This window comes from Suncus etruscus, chromosome 11, assembly GCF_024139225.1.
Source record: "Suncus etruscus isolate mSunEtr1 chromosome 11, mSunEtr1.pri.cur, whole genome shotgun sequence".
NCBI lineage: Eukaryota > Metazoa > Chordata > Mammalia > Eulipotyphla > Soricidae > Suncus > Suncus etruscus.
In genome coordinates, this window is record NC_064858.1 from 9,244,062 (window position 1) to 9,270,550 (window position 26,489).

The window sequence follows — 26,489 nt, forward strand, 5'->3', positions numbered from 1 at the left end:
GTGATATACTGGGGGGTCTTGGATGGGGACTCTGTTTCCCCCTATCTACGACTCAGTGAGGCACCAGGACCCAAGATGTCGACTCAGTTTGTGCCCTGGCACCCCATTTCTTCCTGTTTTCTTCTCAGAGCCTCAATCTCCCCTTTGTGTGGCCTCCCCAAGGGCTTTTGTGGCCAGAGCCTGGGGGACCAGTGGAAGGGGGAAGGGGGCAATAGAGCATGAGCTTTCTCTCTCTTTTTTTCTCTCTCACTCACTTGTTCACTGTCTCTCTCTATCATTCTCCTCCTCACTATTTCTCTCTCTCCGTGACAGCAGCATAGCCCAACAATCGGTCTGGCTGTTTCTTGCAAGGTTCTGGGCCTAAAGACCCCCTTCCCTTCTCTTCCCTGCTCTGCCGGGGTGCTGGTCCTCACAGTCCCACTGACACCAGAGCAGATGGCACAGAGGGGACCTGAAGATGGGGCAGTGTCATTCCTGGAGCCCTGCAAGCTGCTTGTCTCTGTCATCTGCCAGGACCCCAGGGTGAAGTCCCTTCCCCTCTGACAGGCTGCTGCAGGCTCGCTCTGGTGGCTGCACCTAGAGGCCCCCTGGCACCCCACTGGGGGCCCACGAAGGGGCATAGGGAGAAAGATACCCCCTCCCCAAGCTGGCCTGGCAACACTGGAAATCATTGACAGGGTTAGCCTGTGGGTTCAGGGCTCTCAGGCAGTGGGCCTTGGTTTTGTCCATGGAGCCTCACCTTGGCAGGACCTGAAGGTGGGACCATCTGGGACACTAGACCAGGTCGGGATACCGGGGTCTGCAGAGTGGAGCCATCACCCCTGTGGAGGTGACCTCTGACCTCAAGTGTCTCCAGTGTATGCAGTGATGGGGGTCTGTCCTCAGTCCCTCCCCATGTACAACCCTGCCTTTCCTCTAGTCAGCAGCTCAGGAAGTGTCCCCAACCAGCTTATAGTGGAGTCCCTGGGTGCCAGAGCCCCCGCATCCACTTCTCTTTTTTGTTTGTTTGTTTGTTTTGGGGCCACACCTGGTGGTGTTTACATTACTCCTGACTCTGTGCTCAGGAATCACTCCCATCTTGGGGGATGCCCTCCCTCTGTGCTGTCCCTCCAGACCCTCCAGGGCAGTGGTCCTCAAACTATGGCTCGCGGGCCACATATTGTATTTGTATCTGTTTTGTTTCTTGCAAATAAGATATATGCAGTGTGCATAAGAATTCGTTCATGGGGCCGGAGATAGCATGGAGGTAAGGCCTTTCATGCAGGAGGTCATCGGTTCGAATCTCGGTGCCCCATATGGTCCCCCGTGCCTGCCAGGAGCAATTTCTGAGCCTGGAGCCAGGAATAACCCCTGAGCACTGCCGGGTGTGACCCAAAAACCACAAAAAAAAAAAAAAAAGAATTCGTTCATAAGTTTTGTTTTTACTATAGTCAGATCCTCCAATGGTCTGAGGGACAGTGAACTGGCCCCCTGTTTAAAAAGTTTGAGGACCCCTGCTCCAGGGTCTTGCTCTTGGCAGTGGGGTGCTCTCAGGAGCTCAGGAAAGATTCAGGGTACAGAGTTAGGGGCTGGGCAGGCCCTGAGCGCCACTATCCAGGAAGCGGGGAGCAGGGAGCGTGCAGGGCCCCATTGTGTCTCTCAGCACCTCACTCTTCCTTTCCACAAGCTTCCGTGGGGCCTCGCTCTGCTCCTGGCCCAGGTGGTCTGTGCTGTGTGTGCGCCAGATGGGGGCAGGGGTCCCCCTCGACCCAGGGAGGCCTGGGCAGTGTGCAGGTGACCAGCAGACAGGGCAGGCTGGCAAGGCTGGGCATGGTGGGAGATGGGGGCCGTGTCTAAGCTGCAGCTGATGGGTCCCAGAGAGGCAATTTTGGGGGATCAGAGATCCCCATGAACTTTAGCCTGCCCGCGAACCTGTCTTTTCAGGGAACGTGAGTTGGAGCTCACCCCAGAACAGCCCGTCCTCTGCTTGGCTCTCCCGTCTCCTCTCCCAGAAAGCGAGGTGTCCTGCCTTTATTCCTCTTGTGGCTCAGCCTCCCCAAGCCCCCCAGCTCCAGGGGTGGCGTTGTTGGGTACATCGCAGTACCTCAGGGCACCCTGTAAACTCAGAGGTGACCAGTGTTGAATCAGGATGGGGGTACCAAGGCTCAGAGACCCAGAGCGAGTTTCTGGGGGTGCGGAAGGTAGAAAAGGGCCTCCTGGAAGGTTGCCCGCTGCACTCATCTCCGCCTCCCCACTGCTCTCCCCTGTAGATCCTCCCCACTCCCTTCTCCCCCCTCTCTCTGGCCTGGTGCTCCCTGCTCCCCATTCTGCGGCCCCTGACTAAGTTTGAATTTATTTCCTCATCCATCAACTCTTCAGCAGGTTCTGGCTTCCTTGGGGCGCTGGCCAGCCGCCGGGACACGCACAGGCTCTGCTGCTCGGTGCTAGCTCCTGGCCCTCCAGAAGCTCAGTACAAGGGTGTGGACTAAAAGTGGGGGGTGGGGGGGTTGAGAAACAGCTTCAGCAACAAATCCTGGGGATTGCAGCAGTCATGCCCCCCATGGAGATTGACTTGTGGCCAAGATTTTTGAGGACTCCACCAGGAGCCAGAAACACCCGATCAGTTCCCACCCTCCCAGAGAGGGTGACATACACCCAGAGGTGTTGGGAAGAGGAGGTGGCCGGCACCTTGGAAACATTTGGGTTCCTTTTCCTTTTATTTATTTATTATTTATTTTTGGCTTGGCCATACCCTGTGGCTCTCAAGGGTTACTCCTGGCAGGCTTGAGATACTGTGGGATGCTGGAGATTGATCCTGGCAAATGCCCTCCCCACTGTGCTGTCACTCAGGTCTGGGCCCCTTTTATTTTCTATTTTTTTTTTGTTGTTGGGGTACACCTGATGGTACTCAGGGCTCACTCCTGGCTCTGTGCTCAGGGATCACTCTTGACAGTGCTCAGGGGACCGTGCAGGACGCTACTGATTGAACCAGGGTAGGCCGCATGCAGGGCCAACACCAGCTCCCCCAAATCCCCCCGGGGCCATGCTGACCCCCATGTCCCCGCAGACGTGCACCACATCAAGCGCAGGGACATCGTGCTGAAGCGGGAGCTGGGTGAGGGCGCCTTCGGGAAGGTCTTCCTGGCCGAATGCTACAACCTCAGCCCCACCAAGGACAAGATGCTGGTTGCTGTGAAGGTGAGTGGTGGGGAGGGACGGGGGGGACCCCACACCCCACCCCAGGACCCTCAGGCCTTTCAGGGAGGAGTCAAATCTGGTTCTCTGCCCTCCCCCAGAAGAGCTAGTGGGGGTGGTTTCTGGGGGTACACACTGGTATTGGGGAGCCCCTGACTTCATGCTTCCTCCCTGAGTCCAACCTGAATTTCCTCTTCTGGCCTATCCAAGCCAACTCCTCCCAGGGATGTATCAACAGCTCTTACTACCACTGTGAGCCAGAGCAATAGCATCACAGGATCACAGGGAAGGACTCTTGTTTTGGAGCCTTCTGATCTGAGTTTGATCCCCGGCAGCCCATAAGGGCCCCCAAACCCTCCAGCAGTGGTTCCCGAGCACAGAGCCAGGAGCACTGAGGGTATGCCCCCAAAACAAAACAAACACAATCGAGAATTCCCCACCCCCCTTGGAGCAGGACGGATAGTACAGTGAACAGGGCATTTGCTTTGCATGAAGCCGCCCCAGTTTGGTCCCTCACATCCCATAGGGTTCCCCAAGTCCACCAGGAGTGTTTCCTGAGCACAGAGAGAGGAGTAACCACTGAGTGCTGTCAGGTGTAACCCCAAAACAAACAAACAAAATCAATGGCTCCCACCAGACTGGCCCCAGCCACTAATGTGTTCCCCCATTGACCCCCCAGCAGAGACAGGAGACAGAGGTGGGGTGGAGAACACCCTTATTCCCTATTCTTGGGGGACTTTGTGGGAGCAGGTCAGATATACCATGGATATGTGGTTTCACCTCAGTTTGGGACCCTCCCTGAGTTTGTGCAGCCAAAATATGGAGGGACAGGGCCCCTCTGTACGAGACGGTCTTCATCCTGCTTGTGTGGCCTGTCTGCACCGGGAGCATCTCCATCCCTGACAAGGCCTTAGTCAGGGTTCCTCGGGTGCCCAGAGGCTCCCCCTTTGCTGTCCTCCTCTCAATTCCTGGAACCCCCTTCTTTTGAAATTGTTGCTCCTTCCTGCTCAGGGCCTGGCAGACCCTTCCCAGCGACTCTATTATGTACCCCATACCCATGGTCCCTTTGGGGGGACATTAAGCTTCTCAGGACCAAGCACCACTTTCCTGCAACCCCCTCGAGCTGCAGTGGCCATTGAGAGTCACTCCCTGGCCCATTTCTTTTCCCACACCGCAGGCACTGAAGGACCCCACATTGGCTGCCCGCAAGGACTTTCAGCGAGAAGCTGAGCTTCTCACTAACCTACAGCATGACCACATCGTCAAGTTCTACGGGGTGTGCGGGGACGGGGACCCCCTCATCATGGTCTTCGAGTATATGAAGCATGGGGACCTAAATAAGTTCCTCAGGTACATAGACACTGGAGTTCCCCCTGTACCCACAGTTAGGGGCTGGGGTCCTGAGCAGGTACTCACAGACTCCTTAATCCCGAAGGATGCTCAGGGCCCCTCCTGGCCTTCTGGAAAGTTCTGGAAAGGGCCCTGCCCACTGCTTGTATGACCTAAACATGTCAATTAAGAAGTGTAGTCGAGTCATAGAATAGCGGGGATGGTATTTGCCTTGCACGCAGCCGACTGAGGTTCTCCAGGAGTGATTCCTGAGTGCAGAGCCAGAAGTAACCCCTGAGTATTCCAGGTGTGTCCCCAAAACCAAACAGTAAAAACAAACAATATAGAAGTGGAACCTGAGACTGAACCTCATTCTCACTCCCATGGACACTTCTGGGTCTCTAAGGTCTGGATTACATGTTTGGATCCTTCTCCCCTCAGTTTTCTTATCTTCAGAATGGATGTTGGGGTGAAGGCTGCAAGCGTTAGTGGCTCTCCTTTGGGCCCTGGTGAGCACACAGGCGGTGCCTGTGGGTTTTCACTGCTGTCCCTGCCTGCTGGTTTCTGGGTCCATGAAGATGCCAAGAGCACATAGGGCGGGAGCTGATCCATCAGGAGGGCCCTGACAGCATCTCACCTCATCTCCTGTACATTTCTGCTCCCTCTCTCTCTTCCCCTGCACCCCTCCCAAGGGCCCATGGGCCAGATGCGATGATCCTGGTGGACGGGCAGCCCCGCCAGGCCAAAGGCGAGCTGGGCCTGTCTCAGATGCTGCACATCGCTAGCCAGATTGCATCTGGCATGGTTTACCTGGCCTCCCAGCACTTTGTGCATCGAGACCTTGCCACGCGCAACTGCCTGGTGGGCACCAACCTGCTGGTGAAGATTGGGGACTTTGGCATGTCCCGGGATGTCTACAGCACCGACTACTACCGGGTAAGAAGGCTTTTGACTCTGTTTGCTCTGCTCCCCTGTCTCTGTCGCTCTCTCACTCGCTCGCTGTCTATCCTTCCACATCACTCACAAGCCTATCTGTGGGGCTAACGTGTCACTGCCTATCCTGTCCCTGCCATACTGGTCTTCACTGAGGGCCTTGGAAAAAACCAGAAGCCAATGGACAGGTGCCAAGGTACAAGGCGCGTGCAGGAGACAGAGAGGTAGATGGTGGCGGCAGCCTCTTGACTGCCACTGGTGTATGCACCCTGAACTCCCCAGTTTCTGCAGTCCTTTCCCCAGAAGCTGTTCTGGAGCTGGGGCTGGTATCAAGGTTGATTCCAGGGATGAGCTGGTGTCCAATGACGGGACGGAGGGAGGGAGGAGGCTATCTTGCAGATATGGAGCGATTGTCTTGAGGAGACCTGAAACAGGCATGGGGTGAGGGGTGCTGGGGAGAAGGAGGGCATCTTGCCAATGGGCAAGGGCTGTGGCTGCCCAAGGTCTTTGGTGAAGGGCTCAGGGATGATTGTGAGTCAGTGCAACCTGGCCTTACTTCTCTCTGGCCACTTTGGTTGGCTTTGCTGAAATGGGCCCCCAGAAATGCTGCACTTCTTCCAGTCTTTGAGCGAATGTGGAGTGGTGGGAATTGGCAGGGACGATGGGGACAGCAGTGAGGATGGGGCATCTAGCTTGGTACTTCTAGTGTGCAAGAGGAGAGAGAGCAGGAATCATCAGGACTCACCTAGGAATAGCAAAGTGGGACCTAGGCAGGGTCTTTGGGAGTGGCCAAGCCTGTTCCTGGTGTCTGGTGTCTGATCGCCTCTGCTGGGGGTTGCATCTGGCTTGGCTGAGTTCTGTGTTGCCAGGATCAGGCCAGTGCCTGTTTTCTTAGTGAGGCAGATGCTTTATGATGCTCCTCTGCTCATGGAAACCAGGCCTGCCCAGCTCACATGTCATGCATCCCTTGCTGCTTCTCCCATGACACCCACCCATCATTCTAGCTCCCATGAGAGGGAGGTTGGCATGGAGGCACCCAACTGAGTCTGCCTTGTTCTTAACAATATGCATGTTCCTATTTTCTGGGGGAGAGTCCTAGTGAGAATCCACACATTGTCAGGGCCTGAGTTAGCAAGTGAGTAGACTGGTGGGAGGAGGCAAATGTCCCAAGTTCTCGGTGCCTCCTTGTGTGACTTCAAAGCCTCTTCAGGGTAGATAAATAAATGGATGGGTGAGTGGATGGATGAACAGGGGGGTGGGTGGATGGGTGGGTGGATGGATGAGTGGATAAATGAATGGATGAATGGGTAGGTAGATGGATGAATGGATAGGTGGATAGGTAGATGGATGGGTCAGTGGATGGATGGACAGGTGGATGGGTAAATGGATGGGTCAATGGATGAATGGACAGGTGGGAGGATGGATGGACAGGTGGGTGGGTGGATGGATAGATGGATGGATGGATGGATACATGACTAGGTTGATGGGTGGATTAACAGAGATGAGTGGGTAAATGAATGGATGGATGGGTGGATGAATGGTTGGATGAATGGATAAATTGAAGGGTGGATTGGTGAGTGGCTAGATGGATGGATGGATGGATTGCTAGATGGTTGGGTTTATGGATGGGTGGATGGGTAAGTGGGTGGATGAATGCATAGATGGATAAATGGTTGGACTGATGGATGGGTGGATGAATGGGTGGATGGATGGGTTGCTTAAACCAGGACATTCTAGCTAAGGCAGAGCTGGGGGTGCCTCCCACAGAGATCAGTGGCTAGATCCAGACCCCCTAGTTCCTGGCAGGTTGAGGCACAGAACTATAGAAACAAGAGACAGTATCAGGCCTTGCTTGTTTCCTTCCTTTTCTTTCAAATATGTCTTTCAGTAGGTCTCAGGGGGTTAGACTTGGATGAGCAAATGCCATCCGCCTCCCTTTCCAAGGCAGTCTTAAATGTCAGCATATCACCCAATGGCCCTGGGCAGAAGGTCCTGCTCTGCTTTGGCCCTGCCACCCTGTTCCTCCCAAACCCTCTGGTGTTAAAGGAGAGCAGAGGCATTTCCTGTCGGTCACAAACCCCCACATTGAAGTGGGACAAGTGCACAGCCATTGGCTCTGAGGCAGTTCGACTGGGATTCTTCACCCTAGGACAGAACAGACTTGGTTTACCTTTCAGGGAGCCCCATGTGCTTTCAGCTGGTTCCTGATGGACCATGAATGCTCAGGTCCGAGGCTTACCTGTGTCTTTCCCAGAGCTTGTGGGGCTTCCCCCTCCCCAGGTCACTTGGAAATGCCGCCATTTGAGTCTCTGTTGGCAGTGCATAAGTCAGTGCTTTCACATCCTCTCTGCAAAGCGGCCAAGGAGGGAAGTCATGGTCAAGGAGGAGACGGAGGCCAGTGGGCACGTGGCCCTACCTCCCCCCAGTGGTGGTGGGGTGATGGGGACTGGTGTCTCCTGCCTCACCCCTCTGGGTTTCTCACATGTCAAAGACGTCTTTATTTTTTTTTCTTAGGCAAACTGAATATAGAACATGTAAAGATACATAAATTTCCATACCAATCTCTCCTTTGCAGCAGTAATTAAGATATTTGCATGCAAGAGCACCCCACATTCTCCTGAGCTTCCTCATGGCCGAGAACGTATCTCTCCTGCACCCCAGAGCCCAACTCTGGGATCCAAGTGCCTCTGCGCGGGAGGTGGGCAGGCAGGATGCGGGGCAGGAGATGGCCCGCAAGGCAGAATTTTAATGGGTGGGGGGGTTGGCTCTGGCTACGGAGTTTTGGGGGCTGAGCTGAGGTGGGGAGAGTGGGAGAAGCCGGGAGAACCCATCTGGTGCCACAGATTCCTCCAAATATCTGCTGTTGTCAGGAGCTCTGGCACCGTGGGACACTGACGACAGTTTCTCTCCGCCTTAGACTCCCATCTGGGGGGCGGGGGGAAAGAAAGAAAACCATTTATTTCCTCTTTATGTGGAATAAATCAGATAATGTATGCAAATTGCCCGGCATCCATTAGGCTCTCAGTAGATGGGTAATTATTATTCTATGGAAGTGAATAAGGTAGAAATTAAGGACGAGGAGTTCGAAGTCACTTTAAGTTATCCGCTCAACCTGTTTGCACATGCTGGTCAGGGTTCCAGACCCTAAACCAAAAGGGGTGTGTGTGTGTGTGTGTGTGTGTGTGTGTGTGTGTGTGTGTGGTGTGTGTGTGTGAGAGAGAGAGGAGAGAGAGAGAGAGAGAGAGAGAGAGAGAGAGAGAGAGAGAGAGAGAGAGAGAGAGAGAGAGAGAGAGAGAGAGAGGAGAGAAAGATCAATAAACATGGGAAAAGAAAACTTATTTGGAATGTTCTTCCAGCTGGGCTTTGTAGAAATGGGAATAGAGGAAAGGGAAGTAATAGTGGGGGAGACTCAAGACTGGTCATGAGAGAGATTAATCTTCACTTAGGGATTTGGGGGGGGGTCTTTAAAGTGGCTGTTAAGGGAACAGCACCAAAGTGATTGGAGGCAAGTGAGGGTCACCCAGTGAAGACAGTGACCCAAAAAAGCAAGTAAGGTGTTGAGCATGGGTCCCTACAAAGTTTGGTGACGCGGAAGAGAAAGTCAGTCATTGAGCGTGGGTCTAGTCTGAAGCTCTATGACCTGGAAGCGGAAGTTGGGTGTTGATCATGGGTATCCACTGAATCCCAGCGACCTGGAAGAGGAAGTCAGGGCTCTGGAGGCAGCACTTCATGTCTTCCCACATGTTCTCAAGTACATCGGTCTTATTTTTCCTTCTCAGCCTTGTGCCCCCATGGACTAACCCTGAGCAGCAGGCATGTGGACAAGTGCAGGCTGGATCTGTGTGGGTGCAGCACTGCACCCCCGAGTATGTCTCATGGGGGTGTCTGAGCTCACTGGGGCTCATCACCTGCTGCAGAGCCACCCTGTCCCTTCCCTTCCACCATCTGGGCACCCCTTCTCAGCGGTTTGCGTGCCTCACTCTGTCAAGAAGCTCTTCTCCCCCCTTTTCGCACCCACATTTCTCCTCCCTATGCCCCCACATTTCTGCTACAGAGAAAGAGCTTTCCCCTACTCTATCTCACTGCATGGTCTTGCCATCGAATAGCAGCAATTGAACCTGCCTTTTCCCAATAGCATCATATTCTGCTTGCATCCCACTATTTTTAACTCTCTCAAAAGTGGCAAAAAAAGGGGCCAGAGCCATAGCATAGCAGAGAGGGTCTTTGTCTTGCATGGAGCTGATTTAGGTTCAACCCCAGCATCCTATACGGTCCTTTCAGTCTGCCAAGAGTGATTCCTGAGTACAGAGCCAGAGTGACCTCCCTGAAGCACTGCTGGGTATACCCCACCCCCAAATATTTATGTAGCTTCTTCAATGATTCTGCTTTCACGGGGGACCACCAATGATTGGGGCTAAAGTTAGATGTTTTTTCTTCAAGGGGGGGGTCCTTGTTTGGACATTTGGGGATACTGCCGAGGACATTGTCACATGTGTGGCTGCATCTCACAGAGAGGGACCACATCAGAGCATCATCTCCAAGGGCTGGCTCATGTCTTGTCTCTGCTGGCTTCTGGGATGTCTTTGGCAGGAGGCAAGTGTCTCCCAGTTGTCTTCAGGGATGCCTTCAGTGAGGTCACTGTTGGGGCTCAAGGACAGAGCTAACATCTGGCTCTCACCTCCCCCAAGATAGGGAGGACCCTGGGACTCAGTGCAAGAGGATAGAGTGGAGGTTTCCTTGGATCTGGCTACTGGTCCTCAGCTTGACAACAGGCAATCTGTGGCCACAGTGGGTGATCCTGGGGGTACGTGAGAGGTGGCCTATATTGCATGTGGCGTGGGGTGCAAGGCTGTGTGGGGACCACCTCCCATCCCAGCCCTTCTCCAGACTCCCTGGACCTCTCTCCTGCTTTCTTTCTCTCCCTTCACCCCTTCTCTTCTCTCTCCCCTTCCCTGCTCTCCCTACCCTCCATGGCAGAAGGGCCCGGGTACCCTGTCCTGGCAGCAGCAGCAGCTGGCGGAGCCGGCACCTCCCACAGTGAGTCTTGATTCTGCATCCTGGGGAGGGGCTGGGCCAGGCCGCCCCTGGGCACTGATCAGCAGTTGGCAGGCTTGGTGGAGTGTGTGTGTGGGCATGTGTCCGTGCATGGTGTGCAAACCTATGAAAAAAGTCCACAAGGGATTGATTAAGTTTGGATTGGGTGTGTGCGTGTGTGTGTGTGTGTGTGTGTGTGTGCGCGCGTGCGTGCGCGCGCGCGCGCAAGTGCTTGTGTGTGTGTGAGTGGGGCACACCTGGGGGAGCTCTAGGAGGCTTTGGGTGAGCAGGCCTGAGAACCAGGGGATCTGGGGTGGCCTGGCTAGGTGCCTCCCTCATTTCTTCCTGGGGTGCTGCCTCACTTCTGCTGGGATGTTGGTGCATGTGAAAAGGCTAAGCCTGAGATCAGCTCCAGACCAGAGTTTTATTCCATAGACCCTTTGGGGTACTCTGGAGAGGTTCTGTGGGAGACAGAGTCTTTGCTTCCTGCTCAGGTCCTCAGAAGGCCATTGGGGGGCCCTTGCAAGTAAGACTCAGGGGGGAGCATCCCAAGATGCTGGAGGACCAAGTACCGAGGGATATTTGCCTCTGTGTGGTCACGACTGGGCCTTGGGGATCAGGAGGAGTGAGAGAGATCCGGAGGTTCCCTTCTGTCCCTGCCTGTAACCCATGACCTGTGTATCCATCACAGCATGGAGACATTGAAGAAGGAGCAAGGGGTCTGGAGCCCAACTTTAATCTCCAAACATTGCCAGGAGTGATGCTTCTGAACATTTAGCTGGGAGGTAGCTTCTTTAGCGCCCCCAGATGTGGGCCCCCCCCAAAAAAAAAACAAATGGGAACTTATCAAATCTGTTCCCTTTAATAAGCAAACAGAACAAAGATAAATGTGCTTGGGAACCATGTGTGGTTTGTGTGAAGTTGGACACACACACACACACACACACACACACACCATCATGTGACACTGTTCAGGGAAATGTCCCTCCCCTCAGAGTCTGGGCTCCAACAGAACCTCGTGGAACGGAACACTTGGAGTCTCTGGGAGAAGAAGTAGCTTCTGTGTGTCACCCAACCTTTCCATGTGGAGTTCTAGGAACCTTCTAGAACTCAAATAAGTGTCTCTTGAATTCTGGGCCATGAGGACCCTTACGCATTGCTAGCCTGTTGGAAGTGAGCAAAATCATCGGTCATTCAGGACACTTGTGGTTCCTGGGGCTAGAGTCAGAGCATAACAGGGAGGGCGTTTGCTTTGCACGCAGCCGACCCAGGACAGATGATGATTCGAATCCCGGAATCCCATAGGGTCCCATGAACCTGCCAGGAGTGATTCCTGAGTGCAGAGCCACGAGTAACCCCTAAACACTTCCAACTATACACCACTCCCCCCCACAAAAGAAGACTTGGGTTCCCTATCCTCCAGCTCTCTGTCCTGTGGTCACTCAGTGATCTTCACCGATGAGGCTGGATGTGAGAGCTTGACTTGAAGCATTTAGTAGGGTTTGAAGGGCTTTGTTCCCCCATTTCAGAATCTTCTTCCCCCTTCACTCCTGATAGCCTCAGTGAGTGATTCTCATATTGGGTCCCCAAGCCTTCACGGGCCCTCCAGAGAGCCCCCCCCAAAAAAAAATCCTCCCTTGTGCATTTTAAGTGGCCATGGATAAACCTTCAATATCCACTTAAGTAGTTGCAATGTCGCCTGTTTTCAGAATATTGCAAATATTGACATAAAAACAAAAATACACCACAACCCTTTAATGCAGCCTAATGAACTTTAAATACCAGAGCGACCCTGACACGCCATCCAATCAGTCACAAACAGCCCTCAGTTAGCTTTTGCATGGTTCCTGGCCTCCAGAATTTATGTTTTCATTCCCATATTTTATTCCCGTGCATTCTTGCATTCTCTCTCTCTCTCTCTCTCTCTCTCTCTCTCTCTCTCTCTCTCTCTCTCTCTCTCTCTCTTTCTCTCTCTCTCTCTCAACAGAGCCTTTTTCTGGTCATTCTGCCATCATTTACAGTATCAAAATGCATCAGGAGTTTCTGATTTAATTTTGTTTGTTTTTGGGGCACACCTGGCAATGTTCAGGGGTTACTCCTGGTTCTGTTTTCAGAAACCACTTCTGGCAGTGCTTGGGGGCACTATGAGATGCCAAAGATTGAATTTGTGCTAGCCGCATGCAAGGCAATGCCCCCCCCCCAGCCATGCTTTTGCACCAGGACCCACTGATTTAAATTTTAATGCCCAGTAACCATAAATCTCTTGACATGAAGCTGCTATTAGCAACATGAAGTGTAGAGAGCTGCGCCCAAATAAATATGGGTCCCTGTACCCCTACTCAGAGGCTCGCACAAGGTTTTATTCATGTCTGATGTGGGCATTGGCGAGTGAGGATTGATTGATGGTTATGCGGATTGATGGCCCAGGAAAGACACAGTTGGAGGGGAGCTATTGCGGGAGTTGCAAACACGGGATCCTCAGAACAATTGTGGGGGTCTTGTGCGACATCAGCTTCAGATGTCTCTTGCCCCCAGCCTGTTGTTACTACTCCCACACCATGTTGCTGCTCATTCTCCATCCGTGACTCCTGCCGTGGCCTGAAATGAATTACAAGGTGCCAGGCTTGCAGCACCTGCTCCTGTGCCAACCTCCTGGCTCCGAGCCTGACTGTCGTGAGACTCTGTCTTGTGGGATGGGAGGGAGACTATGCCTCCCGGAGCACTGCAGACACATTTGTGTGCACGTGGGTTCCCGTATCTGTACGGGAATGTGGGGTACTGGGGGCACAGGACCCAGTGGAGATTGAACCCCAAGAAACACAGTTTCAGGTCAACTGCACTGGAGCTTGAATTCTCAACAAACAGTACAGCACATGGTTTATTTCTGTGTTATTTACTATGTCAAGCGGTACTCAGAAGATTTTCTGCTATAGAATCAGCTGTTGTAATCTCCTCCCAAGTTCAGGTAGAGCTGGGTGTCCTCTGTGTGGGCAACCCCACAATAGAGAGAGACAAGGAACAAAAAGTGGGACAGCGAGCATGGCCTGGTGCCTGGAGCTCAGAAGAAGCAGCTGCGGTGGGAGCAGCCCAGTATCCTGCATGGGTCCTGCCTCAGGCTGCAGCTGACCTGGGTGGTTCCAGCTGCCATGGCATGAAATCTGGGGTTCTGGGAACCAGCTGGGCCTGAGGGAATACCGAAGTGACCAGAATGCCCTTGGGACTGGAAGGAGGCCACTGCATTGTGTGCGGGCAGTTAGATGGCGCCTGTGCTTGGAGCCGAGAGACCCCGCTGGTTCACATCCAGGCGGGGTGACTTAGATCAGGACAGTCTGTTTCCTCTGGATGAAACTAGAGCAGCCAGGATCATGGCTTAAGCCTCTAAAAACCCTCCATGCCAGGTGCCTCCCAAGACCTGTTTATGGAATTTGGGGGTCGGTTTGTTTTTAGTTTGGGAGCCACAGCCAATCATTTTCAGGGGTTATTCCTGGCTCTTCACTCAGGGATCTCTCCTGGTAGGCTCAGGGGACCCTATGGGATGCTTGGGATTGAATCTGGGTAGGCTATGTGCAACGCAAATGCCCTCCCCGCTGTGCCATGACTCCAGCCCTTCTCATCTTTGTCTCCCCCTCTCTTCTCTGGAGAGAGCTGCTGGGGAGGCTGGCAGTGACCAGGCATAGCACCCCCAAAGACAGACTCATTTCAGAAGCTCCATGTCCATCTCTTTTGGAATCATTTCGGGGTCTCCGTGTGATGGTGTATCATGTCAGGTTCCTAGCCTCACTCCTGTGTGGTCCCTCATGTTGCTCATGGGTTCTAGAAGGGGGAGTAAATCCTCCTTGTTCTGCATCTAAGAAAGAAAGATGCTTCTTCTCTGCATCCCGGGAGATTCAGGGGCACAGGTGAGGTCCCGGGTGAACTTTGAGCACTCCGAAGCTTTGGTGCTTTTATTAGTGGGCTTGCCTCCCTCCCAGAATGATTCCATCAGTCATTCAACTAGATACTCTCACAGATGGAAGGGGGTTCTTTTAAAAAATGGGGTGTCTAGATTTTAAAGGTGTAGACTCATTGTTCTTGTTCTCTTTTTCCTCTATTTGTTTCTTTTAGTTTTCTACATAATTTTAATGTGAGATCCAATTTCATTGCACCCCTTCTCTAGGATGCCCATAATATCCCAGCTGTCTCGTTGGGTCTTTCTCCCCATGGGGGGCAGGGATACCCCGGCGTTCAGTTTCTTTCCTGTCCACTCCTGGCCTGGCCCAGGGTGAGGTCAGCATTCATAATGTTCCCTCCTGTGTCTCCTGTAGTGTTGCCATGTCATAGTACACACGTCTCCCACACTCCTGTCAGCAACCCACTGTGGGCATTTAGGGGTGAGCCCTGGAGAATAGCATGGGCAGCCGTTGTCAGCTAGGTACCTGAAAGAGATTTCTGAGGCTGAAGGGCAGACCCCTGGATCCCATGTCAGGGCCCCTGGCCGCTTTCCACCCTCAACACTATCCCTGTTGTTTCTCTTTCCGTCTTTGTCACCGCTTGTGACTTTCCATCTGTTATCTCCCATCAGTTGCTTGTGGTGTGTGTGTGTGTGTGTGTGTGTGTGTGTTTCTGTGTGTGTGTTTTAATTGGGGTTGCCCTTGCCAAACGAACAGCACTGTGTGAAATTGGGTATATTTGGGGCCCACAGATCATATGGTTTTATTGTATATCTTACGATGTTTTACTGATGTTGCAAATATTTTCTCTGACATGTCTCCTAATGATGTTTATTTTGTAGTTTGCCTCTCAAAGCCATGTGCCTTTTTCGGTTTGGTTTCTTTTCGTTTTAAAATAAGTTGTATCTCTTATGTTCTGCCCTTGATTACTTTTTTGAATATGTCTTATTTAGGCAGGTTTTTATTTTCTCCTGAGGTTTTTTTATGAATACTTTTCTCAGTTTTATTTCTAATATTATTTTTGTTTTTTTGTTTTTTATGTTTAGCTCTTTAATCCATCTGGAAATGATTTTTGTATATGGTGTGAGGTAGGTATCTATGTGTATTTTTTAAAATGAATGGTTCATTGTCCTAATACTTGATTACTAACCAGTCATTTCATATATTAAATTCCACTATTTATATATGGGTCCATTATGGGATCCCATCTTGTTCCATTGATCAATGCAAGTTTTCCCTTCCTATGCCAATAACACAATCTATTCATCCCTGTAATCTGATAACCCTGTTTTGTGATTAATAGAACAAATCTCTCTTGTTCTTCTACTCAAATACATCTTTGTTCTCATCCAGTATTTTCTCCTCTTAGTAAATTTTGATATCACATCTGTTTCTATAGCCCATCCCACTGGGATTTTTTCATTCAGGTGTTGAATTTTTAGATTAAGTTGAGGGATTTTTATTAGAGCAGATATTTTCCTATCTTTGCATACATTTGAGTCTTTCTGATATTCTTTAAATAGGCCATGAGTATTTTATGCCCAGGTTTATTCCTAGAAATTTTTTGTGGATTTTTTTTTGGTTGCTTTGTACAAATGATAAATCTCTTAGAAAAAAATTTTTTTTAAGTTTTTTTTGCTATTGGTGTACAAGAGTACTTTGATTTTCACATGTTCATTTCCTATCTAAGCAACTTACTAAATCATATAATGGTTCTAATGGCTTTTAATTATCTTGAAGGGTCATGTCCTTTACTGAAAATGGCAATTTGGTTCTTCATTTTTAATATTTATTTTTATTTTTGCTATATTATAGTGGCTTAGAATGGATCATCTGGATCATCATTCGATAAAATGGATGATAAAAGATACTTTTCATCCTTCTATGGAATACATTGATTTTCTTTCTTCTCTTTCCTATAAAGGAGGGCTCATAGAAAAAGCTAGCAGAAATTTGGGGCATCATTTATGTTTTATTTTGTTTTGGGGTTACAGCTAATGATGCTCAGAGGTGACTCTTGGCTCTGCTCTGAGGAGTCACTCCTGGCAGTCCTTGGAGGGTCCTATGGGATTCCAAGGATTGAACCTGGGTCGACTGCATACAAGACAAGTGCCTTACCCACTGTACTATCATTCCAGTCCCAGAATGGATATGGATAGTTTTATAGATATAGTGGCAAAATGCTTTGACCTGTATTTGTATATTAAATATTCTAGGTTTATTGGGGCTGATTTAACATTGGGGACACAGGATGTGGCTTAGGAAAATGTCCTTTTTCCTTTCCTTTTTAAGGGGGGGGTAAAATTACAGGTGTTCTAGAAAGCTTACCTAGAGCTCATGTAGAAGCCATCCGAGGGCCAAAGAGATAAGACAGTAAAGGAAGGAGGTATTTGCCTTGCATGTATTGACCCCAGGTTCCATTCACTGCATCCCCTGAGCACCAACAGGAGTGATCCCTGAGTACAGAGCCAAGAGTAACCCCTGAGTACAGCCAGGCATGCTCCCAAAATGAAAAAAGAAGAAGAAAATAAAACCCTCCCCCTCCTGTTTTTTTTTCATGGACAGCTCTTTAGTTTGTTTTTGTGTTTCACTTTTTTGCCATTCTGGCTTATCTTTTAAGAAAATCAATGGTGCCATCTCTCTAGCCCCAGATTTGTTGTATTCTTTTTTTTTTTTTTTTTGGTTTTTGGGCCACACCCGGTAACGCTCAGGGGTTACTCCTGGCTATGCGCTCAGAAGTTGCTCCTGGCTTGGGGGACCATATGGGACACCGGGGGATCGAACCGCGGTCCGTCCAAGGCTAGCGCAGGCAAGGCAGGCACCTTACCTTTAACGCCACCACCCGGCCCCCTCTTTTTTATTTTTATAGTAGGCTTTCCTTTTTCCTTTAAAGAGAGGTTTGAGGTTTACAGTATACCTGGGTGAGAACAGATGACCAGCCCCTCCCACTACGGAATAATCCGTAACTTTCCTCTCTGATCTTCTCTGTATCTCTCTTGGCCTTATCAAAGGTCCTTTCCTTTTGCAGAGCTGCCGGGCTTGGGGAGAACAAGTCTTGGTCTCCCTTGGTTTGGTGGCTTGGCTTTGGTTTGCATCAATTCTTCCTTTCATCTTAATTACTTATTTCCTCTTGCTTGATATGACTTTATCTTGCCAGTTTTCTCTTTCTGTTCAATCCTTATCTAATGCAACCACTTATCCAAGAAGCATAGTAACATCTCAGATGTAAAGTAACTATTTTTTGGACTAAACTAAGGAGAAAAGAAAAAAAAACCCAGTAATTTCAGAAGACATCAACTTTTGTATTTTTTACCTTATATTTTTTGGGAATGTGCCTAAAAGCCATAGATTTTTTTTTTCAAAAAAAAAAAAAAAAGAGAACAAAACAAAACAAAACAAAAAAAAAAAGAAGGGAAAAAACCACTTTAGCTCTACCCGTGGTTTTGATGCATCAGACTTTGATCATTATGATAATAAAATATTTTACATTTTATTTTCAATAACAGTCTTTACCAAATAGTCTTTTAACTGCCCAAAGACAACTTTCTAAAAATTATCCTTTTATGGTAATTTTCCATTTTATTTCTTGTTCTTACATTAATGTTCACATCTCTATTTTTTTTCTCTTATGATTTTGGAGTTTCTTTGAAACTGAAAATGCGATTGCATTTAAAAAAATTTTAAAGCTATAACTGAAAATAATGTGAAATGTTTAGAGGCTGAGGGCTGGAGCGACATTACAGAGTGACCTGGGCTCAATCCCCAGCACTCTGTATGGTCTCAGCTGCAAGACAAGTGTCCTCCCAGAATTTTTTATCTCTCCAGCCCCTGTCCAAATAATATTGAAGCCCCTTTCTCTATTTTCCTCTTGCCATTTCGAGTTCACCTGGATGATTTCTGTGGCTTGCTGTGTTTTACATTTCTTTTATTTCCAGTACTTTCTGCTATCTGAGACATCTTGTCTAAATACCACACATTTAATCTGGTTTCTCTCCAAGGGAATCTTCTATTGCTGATGGTGCCTAATGAGACTATTTCATCCTCTTCCTCCTGGGCTTCTCTCTGTTCACATCTTAATTGTTTTTTTTTTTATTTTTTCATTTTTGGCTTTTGGACCACACACCGCAGTGCCCAGGTATTACTCCTAGTTGTGCCCTCAGAGATCATTCCTGGTTAGAGATTTGGGGGTTGGGGGTTTCTGTTTTCCTAAGGCTGATTTGGAAATCAACACGAGTTGAAAAAAAAAACACGTGTTGTTTATTTGTTTGTTATTTTCTCTTCTTCTAGAAGCTACTTTAAAATGTCAGCCAGCTGCTTACATCTCAGCTGCTTTCCCTACCACCACCCGCCCTCTGCCTGCAACTCTGCCTTCCTTCTCAGACTTGCTCTTTCTCCTGTTTTACTCACTTCTGTGCCTGCTCTTCTGGTAGAATTATCTGAAAGGTTCATAGCAGATCAGAAGTGGTGACAGTTTCTTTGGGTCTCCCCAGCCTGGCCAGGCTCCATCTTCATCCTGGGTCTTTCTTTTTTTTTTTTTTTCAGACAGCTCCTTCTCTCTCAGCTGAGATCTGAGCTGCATTTCTGAGGCCTGTTTTCTAAGCCCTTTTTAGCTCTAGTATTTTTTTTTTCCAGGATGAGAATGGAGAGTACTCCTCTTCATTCTCTTCAATGGTTCCCTTATTGATTCTTACTTTGCCGTTTCATCTTCAGTGACGCTGAAGGTTTTCTGATTCCCCCAAAGCTTCTTTACTTCTCCCTGCCTGTCTTGATTCTAAGGCACTCTCCAACCCCGAACACCCCCACAGTGTAAAATAACTTCCTCAAGTTGGTTTAGTCATTTGGGAAATGTCTCCTGATGGAGGAAGGACCCCTTTATAGAAGCAGCTTGGGTCCCTTCAGGAAAACCTTTCTCACCCAGGCCTTGGCGGGAGTCTCTGCCTAAAGATTCGAGGATATTTCTGCCCTTAGCCGCTTCCTGGCAGCAACGTTTGTGATCCAAGTGGAGCCCAGAGTCCCCATTTGAAACTGGGGGTGCAGTTTGCCCCCAAGGCTCTGGGTTTTCCCTTCCCTTGTGTCTGTCACTGAGACAGCTGCATTGGGAGGTGTCCTCAGCGTGTCCCCCTCTAACTCTGGGCTCGGGATCTTTGAGCCCTGGGTGTGGTTGACACTCCCCTCCTGAAATCCCCTCAAAGATGCTTCTTCCTGCTGACGACTCCTCCCAGGATCCCCCATCTCTGCCATCTGCTTGCTCTTTCTCGGCTGAGAACTGCCCTGTGCCTATGCCCGTCTCCCATGCCCCCCGCCCTGTGCCCTGTGCCCTGGCCTGGAAGGATCTCAGGGAGTGGCTGGAATCATCCTGGTAGACCTGAGGTGCCAGCAGCCCCCACGGGCCTTGGTGCCCTAGGATTCCCAGAGGTCACTATGGGCATGGGTGATCCCTGCCCATCTGGAGCTTCTGTCCAGAGCCCAAAGATTGATACTGAAGCTCTGACCACCTGGCCCTCTGGGTATTTCTAGCCCCTTGCACCCCTTGGGTCCCAGAGTTGCCTCTTGAGATTCCTGTTCCCCTGTGTACCCGGCATCCCCCCGGTTCCCACCCTGAGCTGGCACAGCGGGGGTCACCACGCACGTGTCTCTCCCTACCCCCTACAGGTGGGCGGCCACACCATGCTGCCCATTCGCTGGATGCCCCCCGAAAGCATCATGTACCGCAAGTTCACCACAGAGAGCGACGTGTGGAGTTTCGGGGTGATCCTCTGGGAGATCTTCACCTATGGGAAGCAGCCGTGGTTCCAGCTCTCCAACACCGAGGTGCTGGGGCTAGGGGTGGGTGCCGGCTGGTGGAGGGAGTGGGAGTTGGGCTCCCCCGAAAGGTGACCCGCTCATGCCATCCTTCTCAGGTTATCGAGTGCATCACCCAGGGCCGCGTGCTGGAGCGGCCCCGCGTTTGCCCCCAGGAGGTGTACGATGTCATGCTGGGGTGCTGGCAGCGGGAACCCCAGCAGCGGCTGAACATCAAGGAAATCTATAAGATCCTGCAGGCCCTGGGGAAAGCTGCGCCTGTCTACCTGGACATCCTTGGTTGAGGGGCCCCCCCGCCTACACCCCGCCTCATGGCGCCTCCCTCGTCCTCGACTAAACATCTTCATAGAAACTCAAGTGCCTGCAACGTACAACACTGAAAACCCGAAAAAGAAAAAAAAAAAAGAGCGAGCGAGAGAGAGAGCGAGCGAGAGCGAGTTTCGTGTAAGGCAGTCGGCATATCCGTATATATCTATTTATCTATTATCTATCTAGCTATATCTGCAAGGGAGAGCCCCTGCTCAAAGACAGAGAAGAATCGGGGGCCCCCACCCCCAGACGCCACGGCCTACGTCACTTGCCTCTTGCTCCAGCTGGTCTCCCCCCTTAGGGGGGCCATGGAGACATAGAGACTGAGATCCATGTGGCAACCGTCACCCCCAGGCTGGGGCACAGGTGGGGGAACTCCGGCAGATTCAGCGAGTGTCTCATCAAACCCTCCCAGCTCTGCGCCCCGAGACTGTTTCCTCCCCTCCCTCCGGAAAGGAGTCGTGATGTTCTGGGGAGCCGGACAGACCTCGGCAACACCCCATGTCTCCCCGCCATGGTCAAGCTGGCCAGAGATGAGCAGGAAGCCACAGCAGGGAGCTGGCACCCCTTTCTTCAAGGACTGGACATTCAGGATTGAAGGCTGCAGGCGCTGTCCCCGCCATGTGGGATGTGTTGTGTCCACGAGGCAGCCTTGGGAGCTGGTGGGGTGTCATGGTCATTGGACCCCCTTTCAGGGTGACCCTTGGGGGCTGCAGACAGAAGCAGGGGTCTTTGTGGGAGCTGCTAAGGTGCAGCCTGGCTACTTGGGTCTACCCCACTCCCCTATCTGGCTTGGCTCAGTCTCAGGGCAGATCATAGTCGCCTTATCTCCAGCCACTGAGCGAGCCTTGTGGGAGACTTGGGGGGCTGTGGAGGCATATTGCCAGGCTGGGTGGGGAGAGAGGGGTTGAGGCATCTCTGGGGAGGCCACGGCCGGCCTGACACCCTGCGATGACTGAGGAGCCTCAGTCCCTGTGCCCAGGATGTGGCCCGGGGCCTCTGGACAGGCCCCAGCAAGACTCGGGGGAGCAACATCCAGGGGGACCACGGGCCATCGCTCCCAAGCACAGATCAACCTCATGATGGGACCCTTCGGGGAGGGGTCCTGGGTGTCCCCTTCCCGCAGCTGCTGGGACAGACCCCGCGGGCCGGGGTGGGTCCATCGGATGCCCTTTGTTGGGGTCGGGACCTGATTCTGTGTCCGTGGTTTTGCTGCTTTTATTTTATTTTATTTTTTACAGACCAAATCTTTTTATTTGACAAGGACAGAGCCAGGCCGGGACTGTATGCCCCCACTGGGGAGGTGGGATTTGGGGGGGCTGCTTGGCTGGAACATGGGGCATGGAGGGCTGGAGACACCCCATGGCATGTCTGAGATCATGCCACCTTGTCCTTCCTCTCCCTGCTGGAGCAGTGGCACCTGGAGGTGTCTGGATATGGGGTGGCGGTGCAGCCAGACCACGAGGTTTGTGGGGTGGGAGAGGGCAGGCAGCCCTAGCCTCTGTGCCCTGCAGGTCCCCCCCAAATAGATGCCGTGTGGCTTCACGGTCTGCTGTGTGTTTCTAGAACCTTCTAGGTCTCCAGTATAGGCTGGGGCTAGGGGAGGACAGAGCCCGAGTGGCTGCTGCGGGGTGGGCAGCACCACCCCATCCTCACTTGAGCCAGTAAACAAACCAGGGGGTCATTAGTACAATGGGTGGGAGCTTCAGGCTGTGGAGTCTCTTCTCTGCTGCACACAGGGGTGAGGTGAAGGAGATGCCTTCAGCCCTGCCTCAGTTTCCCCAGCTATGGAGTGAGTGAGTGCCGGATGACCTGCCTCAGGGGGACATGCACAGGGTCAGCGCTGTGTGTTTGCCTCCCACTCGCCCATGGAGCCCTCCTGGATTGCACTAAGGTGTCTCAGTTGAGCCTTCCTTCTGGGCAACATGCTGCCCTCATAACGCCCCAGAGAGTTCTTGAGCTGGGCTGTGTGGAGAGGCCGCAAAAGTCAGCTGGGAACCCTTATTTCCTCGCTCTGCCCCCTGGAGTACATGTGCACACCCGATTGGGGGTCTTCAGGGGCACCCTGGCCTCACCCTTCCTCTTGGCCAGCCAGACCTCGTGGAATACACTAGGTGATCTCGAGGGCACCTGGTGACCTGGGCAAGATGGACTCAGGCCGATAAAGTGCGACATGCAGTGCCCATGGGTAGGGGTTCTCTGTCCCAGAGCTGGGCTGTGGGGGAACCTTCCTTTAATCTGTACAGAAGTGAGGATAGGGGATGAGTGTGAGGGGTCCTGGTGGCAGGTAAAGAAGTGGGAGACCCCTTCTGTCCTTGAGGGGAGACTGCTGCATGCTTTACCGCGCCATCCCCTGCTCCTTACCTTGGGACCCCTGACAAGTTCACATCCATGATCACCCCCCTCCCCAGCTCCCAAAAGTTCTAGACTTTGCAGCAAAGTGGGTCCAAGATCCTTACTGTTTGTCAGAATTCAGAAAACTGGAGGGATTGAGCACCCCAGAACCTTGGGAAGTCCTGGAAGTGATGCTTCCCTCCCCCCAATGCCTGTGTGTCTTTGCCCCAATCATGAGGGTGGGGACCAGTCTCTGCTCATAGTGGAAACACCTGTGCCCACCTGGTGCATCCTGGCGACATTCAGGAACAGAAGTGACAGGAGCTAGAGACACAGGGAGTCCTGCTGCCCCCAGGGCCTGGTGAGCAGATGGTTCTGCCCAGGATCCCCAAAGCTGGTGGGGTCTGGGGAAGGGCTGCTGCATAGCCGGCGTGTGTGGGTCCTGCTTGAAGCTGGTTTGAGGCTCCCTAGGAGATGCGGTTTGCCGCCACTTGAGCAGTAAGGGTGTCCTAGTGCCAGCATGTGGGCATTGCTGACCTGTGTGGGCCTGGATTCAGACCTGACCTACCTGAGAAACACCCCCACCCTCGGGCCCATCAGACCCACTCAGTGGGTACCCACGAGGAAGCTCTGGGCCCAGCCCAGCTCCTCCCTCCTCCCCTACCCATTACTATTTCGCTCTTCCTCTCTCTCATCTTCCTCTGCCCTCCCCTCCTCTACTCTTTCCTCCTCTTCCTTCTTTTCCTCGACCCTTCCCTCCCCTCCTTTTCTCTCCCTACCTCTCCCCTTCTGTCCCTTTTGCTTCTCTCCACCTCTTTGTCCTCCCCCCCCCCCCAGGCCGGTCCCCTTTTGTATCTGTGCAGAGGCTTTGCTGTGACTCTGGGTGCTGTCAGCCGAGATGACAGCAAACTTGGAAAGTGGGAGGTGCTTGCCCCAGGAGGATCGCAGACCTGGGGGAATTTTGCGTGCGTGCGCATGTGTGTGTGTGTGTGTGTGTGTGTGGTGTGTGTGTGTGTGTGATATGAGTGTGAGGAAGAGTGTGATGATGTGGGAGGATGTGTAGATGTGAATGTGTCTAGTGTGTGAGGTATGAGTGATTGAGTATAGCTGGGCACGTGGCCAAAGAGCTCAAGGGGTCTCAGCTGGCGTGTTTCTATGTCCTTGTTTTGTTTGATTTCTCAGGTCCAATCAGCTGTGGGGAGCAGCTAAAGGGTCCGGGTGTCCATCTGGGGGTGACCCATGGGCATTTTTCTCCCCAAGCCTCCGTCAAGGTGGGGAGACAGGTGCCCTCGCCTCCTCAGGGTGCACTACCCCAGTTTCCTCACAAGATCACGGAGGTGGGGGGGGGGAGGAGGGTGTGTTGAGTTGGGGGCTGTGGTCCCCGAAACCGTATGGAGGCTGGCTCGTCGCCTAGTCCACAAGAAGGTGGACCTTAGCCCACTGCCCACAGGCATGTGGGGGACTACAGCCCCAGTCAGCACCCCCTTCCCAGTATGGCCATCAGCACTGGGCACCTTTCAGCACCAGGGACAGCGGATGCCGGGAGAGAAGACAAGGGGTCCCCTGAGCAGGAGAGGAGAATGGGGTCTCCTGAGCAGCCTCTCCGCATGAGCTCTGTTCTCTCAGCCTCTCCCTTTCCTGGGCTCTGCCATCGTGTCTCTTCAGCCTGTGCCTGTTTCTGTGCCTGCCAGGCTACCCAGGAACTGTGAGGTCAGACATACACAGCCTGGGACTCCCCCGCGAGTGGTCCGGCTCACCTGAAAGACTCCTGGTCCAGCTCTGCGTGTCTGTGGGGGTACAGAGGGTGTGGGAGCAGGGACGGATAAAGGGGAGCTGATGGAGACCCTGGGGCCTTGGGGCTTGGGGCCTGCCCACTGGGGAGTGTCATTCGGCCTTCACTCTGCTTTCTCCTGGTAGTCTCAAACAGACACAGGGTGCAAGAGACAGGAGTGAGTGGAGCACACCGTCCCTTTGTGGGTGACAGGCTGGTTGACACAACAGCACAATATGCCAGAGCCAGACCCAGGAACCTGCACTCTTCCCTACCCTCGGGAAGGCCAGAGCCCTTTTCTGCTTTGCCCCAAATTCCTTCTCTGTCTGGTATATGTGATGTACACTCAGCAGCCTCTGGACCCCGAAGCTCAGCTCCTTGCGTGTCTCCCTTCTGCCCTTCCTCCATGTCCCTCCCTTGTCATTTTCCATTCGGTTTTTCTGGTGGGCAAATGAGGTGGCGAGTGGATTCGATCAGCCCTGAAGAGAACACAAGAGAACCGCCCCATCCCCCATTCTTTCTCTTCTCTGTAGAAAAGGAGCCCTAACTTGTTAGGGGGGAGTTGGTAGAGGTCAAAATCCCCGCAGAGAACAGGAGCCTTCTCCAGAAACCCAGACGCAACTGTTGATCTTGGAGGGGTGGCGACTCAGGACATGGGAGACCCTGGGTGCTTGAACGCAGAGGAAGGTGCAGTTTGGGGAAGCTGAAGTTAGGGGGGCAATGAGGCGGGAAACACCCAGCCATCTTCCCCAGCAGAGGCGAGGCGGGTGGTACATAGCAGATAAGATAGTTCTCTCAAGTTCTTACTCCTTTTTCTGAAAATACCCTAAAACTTTTCAAGGGCACCTCTCACCCCTCTGCCCACCAGGGCCCGAGCTCTGTGCCCTCCAAACACCAAAGTCTTACATGTCCTGCTTGTGGCTGGCACTGGCTGGCCAGAGGCGGGTCCCGGCCCTTTCTTCTGCCTGGGGAAGGGCCTTGCTTTCTGGACAAGTGGCCTTCGATGCCCCGCTCACATTGGGTGGGCGAAACTGTTCCTCACTGTCTTCTTTTCTTTGCACCAGTGGCTTCATACCCACCAGGTCGAACGCAGAGCAAAACTAATATTGAGCTAAGAGCTTCAGACACTGTCTGATATTTGGAGGGCCTGAGCCACTGTGGTAATTAACTGCTCTCCCTCCTGGACTATTCTTGTCCCTTTCCTTATAATAGATGCCCCCCCACAGTAGATATCCAGAACCCCAAGATCCAGCTGCACAGGGGAAGGTCAGATGTTACTGGCACAGCTGAGTTATGAGGGTCGGATGTGGCTCGTTGCTCCCTACCATCACCCACTTTCACTATGTCTCATGGATCTTGCCTGTCTCTGATCTCCCTTAGGGTCTGTGTAGACAGGCCAGGGGAAGGCTGTGTCCTGGTACTATGTGCGCTCACATGTTCTGGGCCACACCATTCTTAGGGGGTCCCTCTGGGGGAAGAAGACAATGGATTTTATATTGGTGGAGACACCGTAATTCACTGTGGGGAATTTTGGCAGCATCAGAATGGAGCCGTAACTCTAGATGACCATCATGTCTGCTGAAGGGGCCTAGTGGACGACTTAGAAATCTCTGCCCATGAGATTGGGGGAGTCCCCCTGAGTGTGCCCCAAAGTTGTTGACATGGCCACATGACTGAGGTTTGACCTACTCCTCGCAGTACTGTGCCCTTCCCCTCTCTCCCTTTAGCCTGGTCATGCTAAAAGGTCGAAAGCCTGCCTCAGGACTAGAGGCCAGTGGGCCGGTAGGATCTGTGGGGTCTTACTGGGTGAGGCTGTGTTTTTCCCATCCCTACTGAGGGGGCTTGTCGACAAGGGAACTGTCTCCCCCACCTTC

General features: G+C 52.1%; 1 protein-coding gene across 2 annotated transcripts in view; it reads left to right on the forward strand.

Moving 5' to 3' along the window:
• Window positions 1-22,060, forward strand: part of NTRK3 (neurotrophic receptor tyrosine kinase 3) — a 95,273-nt gene extending 73,213 nt beyond the window's left edge. The window contains exons 13-18 of one of the 2 annotated variants that reach the window (XM_049783248.1): window positions 3,047-3,177; window positions 4,352-4,524; window positions 5,196-5,439; window positions 15,446-15,487; window positions 20,052-20,210; window positions 20,300-22,060. In XM_049783248.1, coding sequence (XP_049639205.1) covers window positions 3,047-3,177; window positions 4,352-4,524; window positions 5,196-5,439; window positions 15,446-15,487; window positions 20,052-20,210; window positions 20,300-20,485 — 935 coding nt within the window. In that variant the 3' untranslated portion in view covers window positions 20,486-22,060. The remainder of the gene's footprint in view (window positions 1-3,046; window positions 3,178-4,351; window positions 4,525-5,195; window positions 5,440-15,445; window positions 15,488-20,051; window positions 20,211-20,299) is intronic. The other variant, XM_049783249.1, reaches the window with a different exon arrangement.
• The last annotated feature ends 4,429 nt before the right edge of the window (window positions 22,061-26,489 follow it).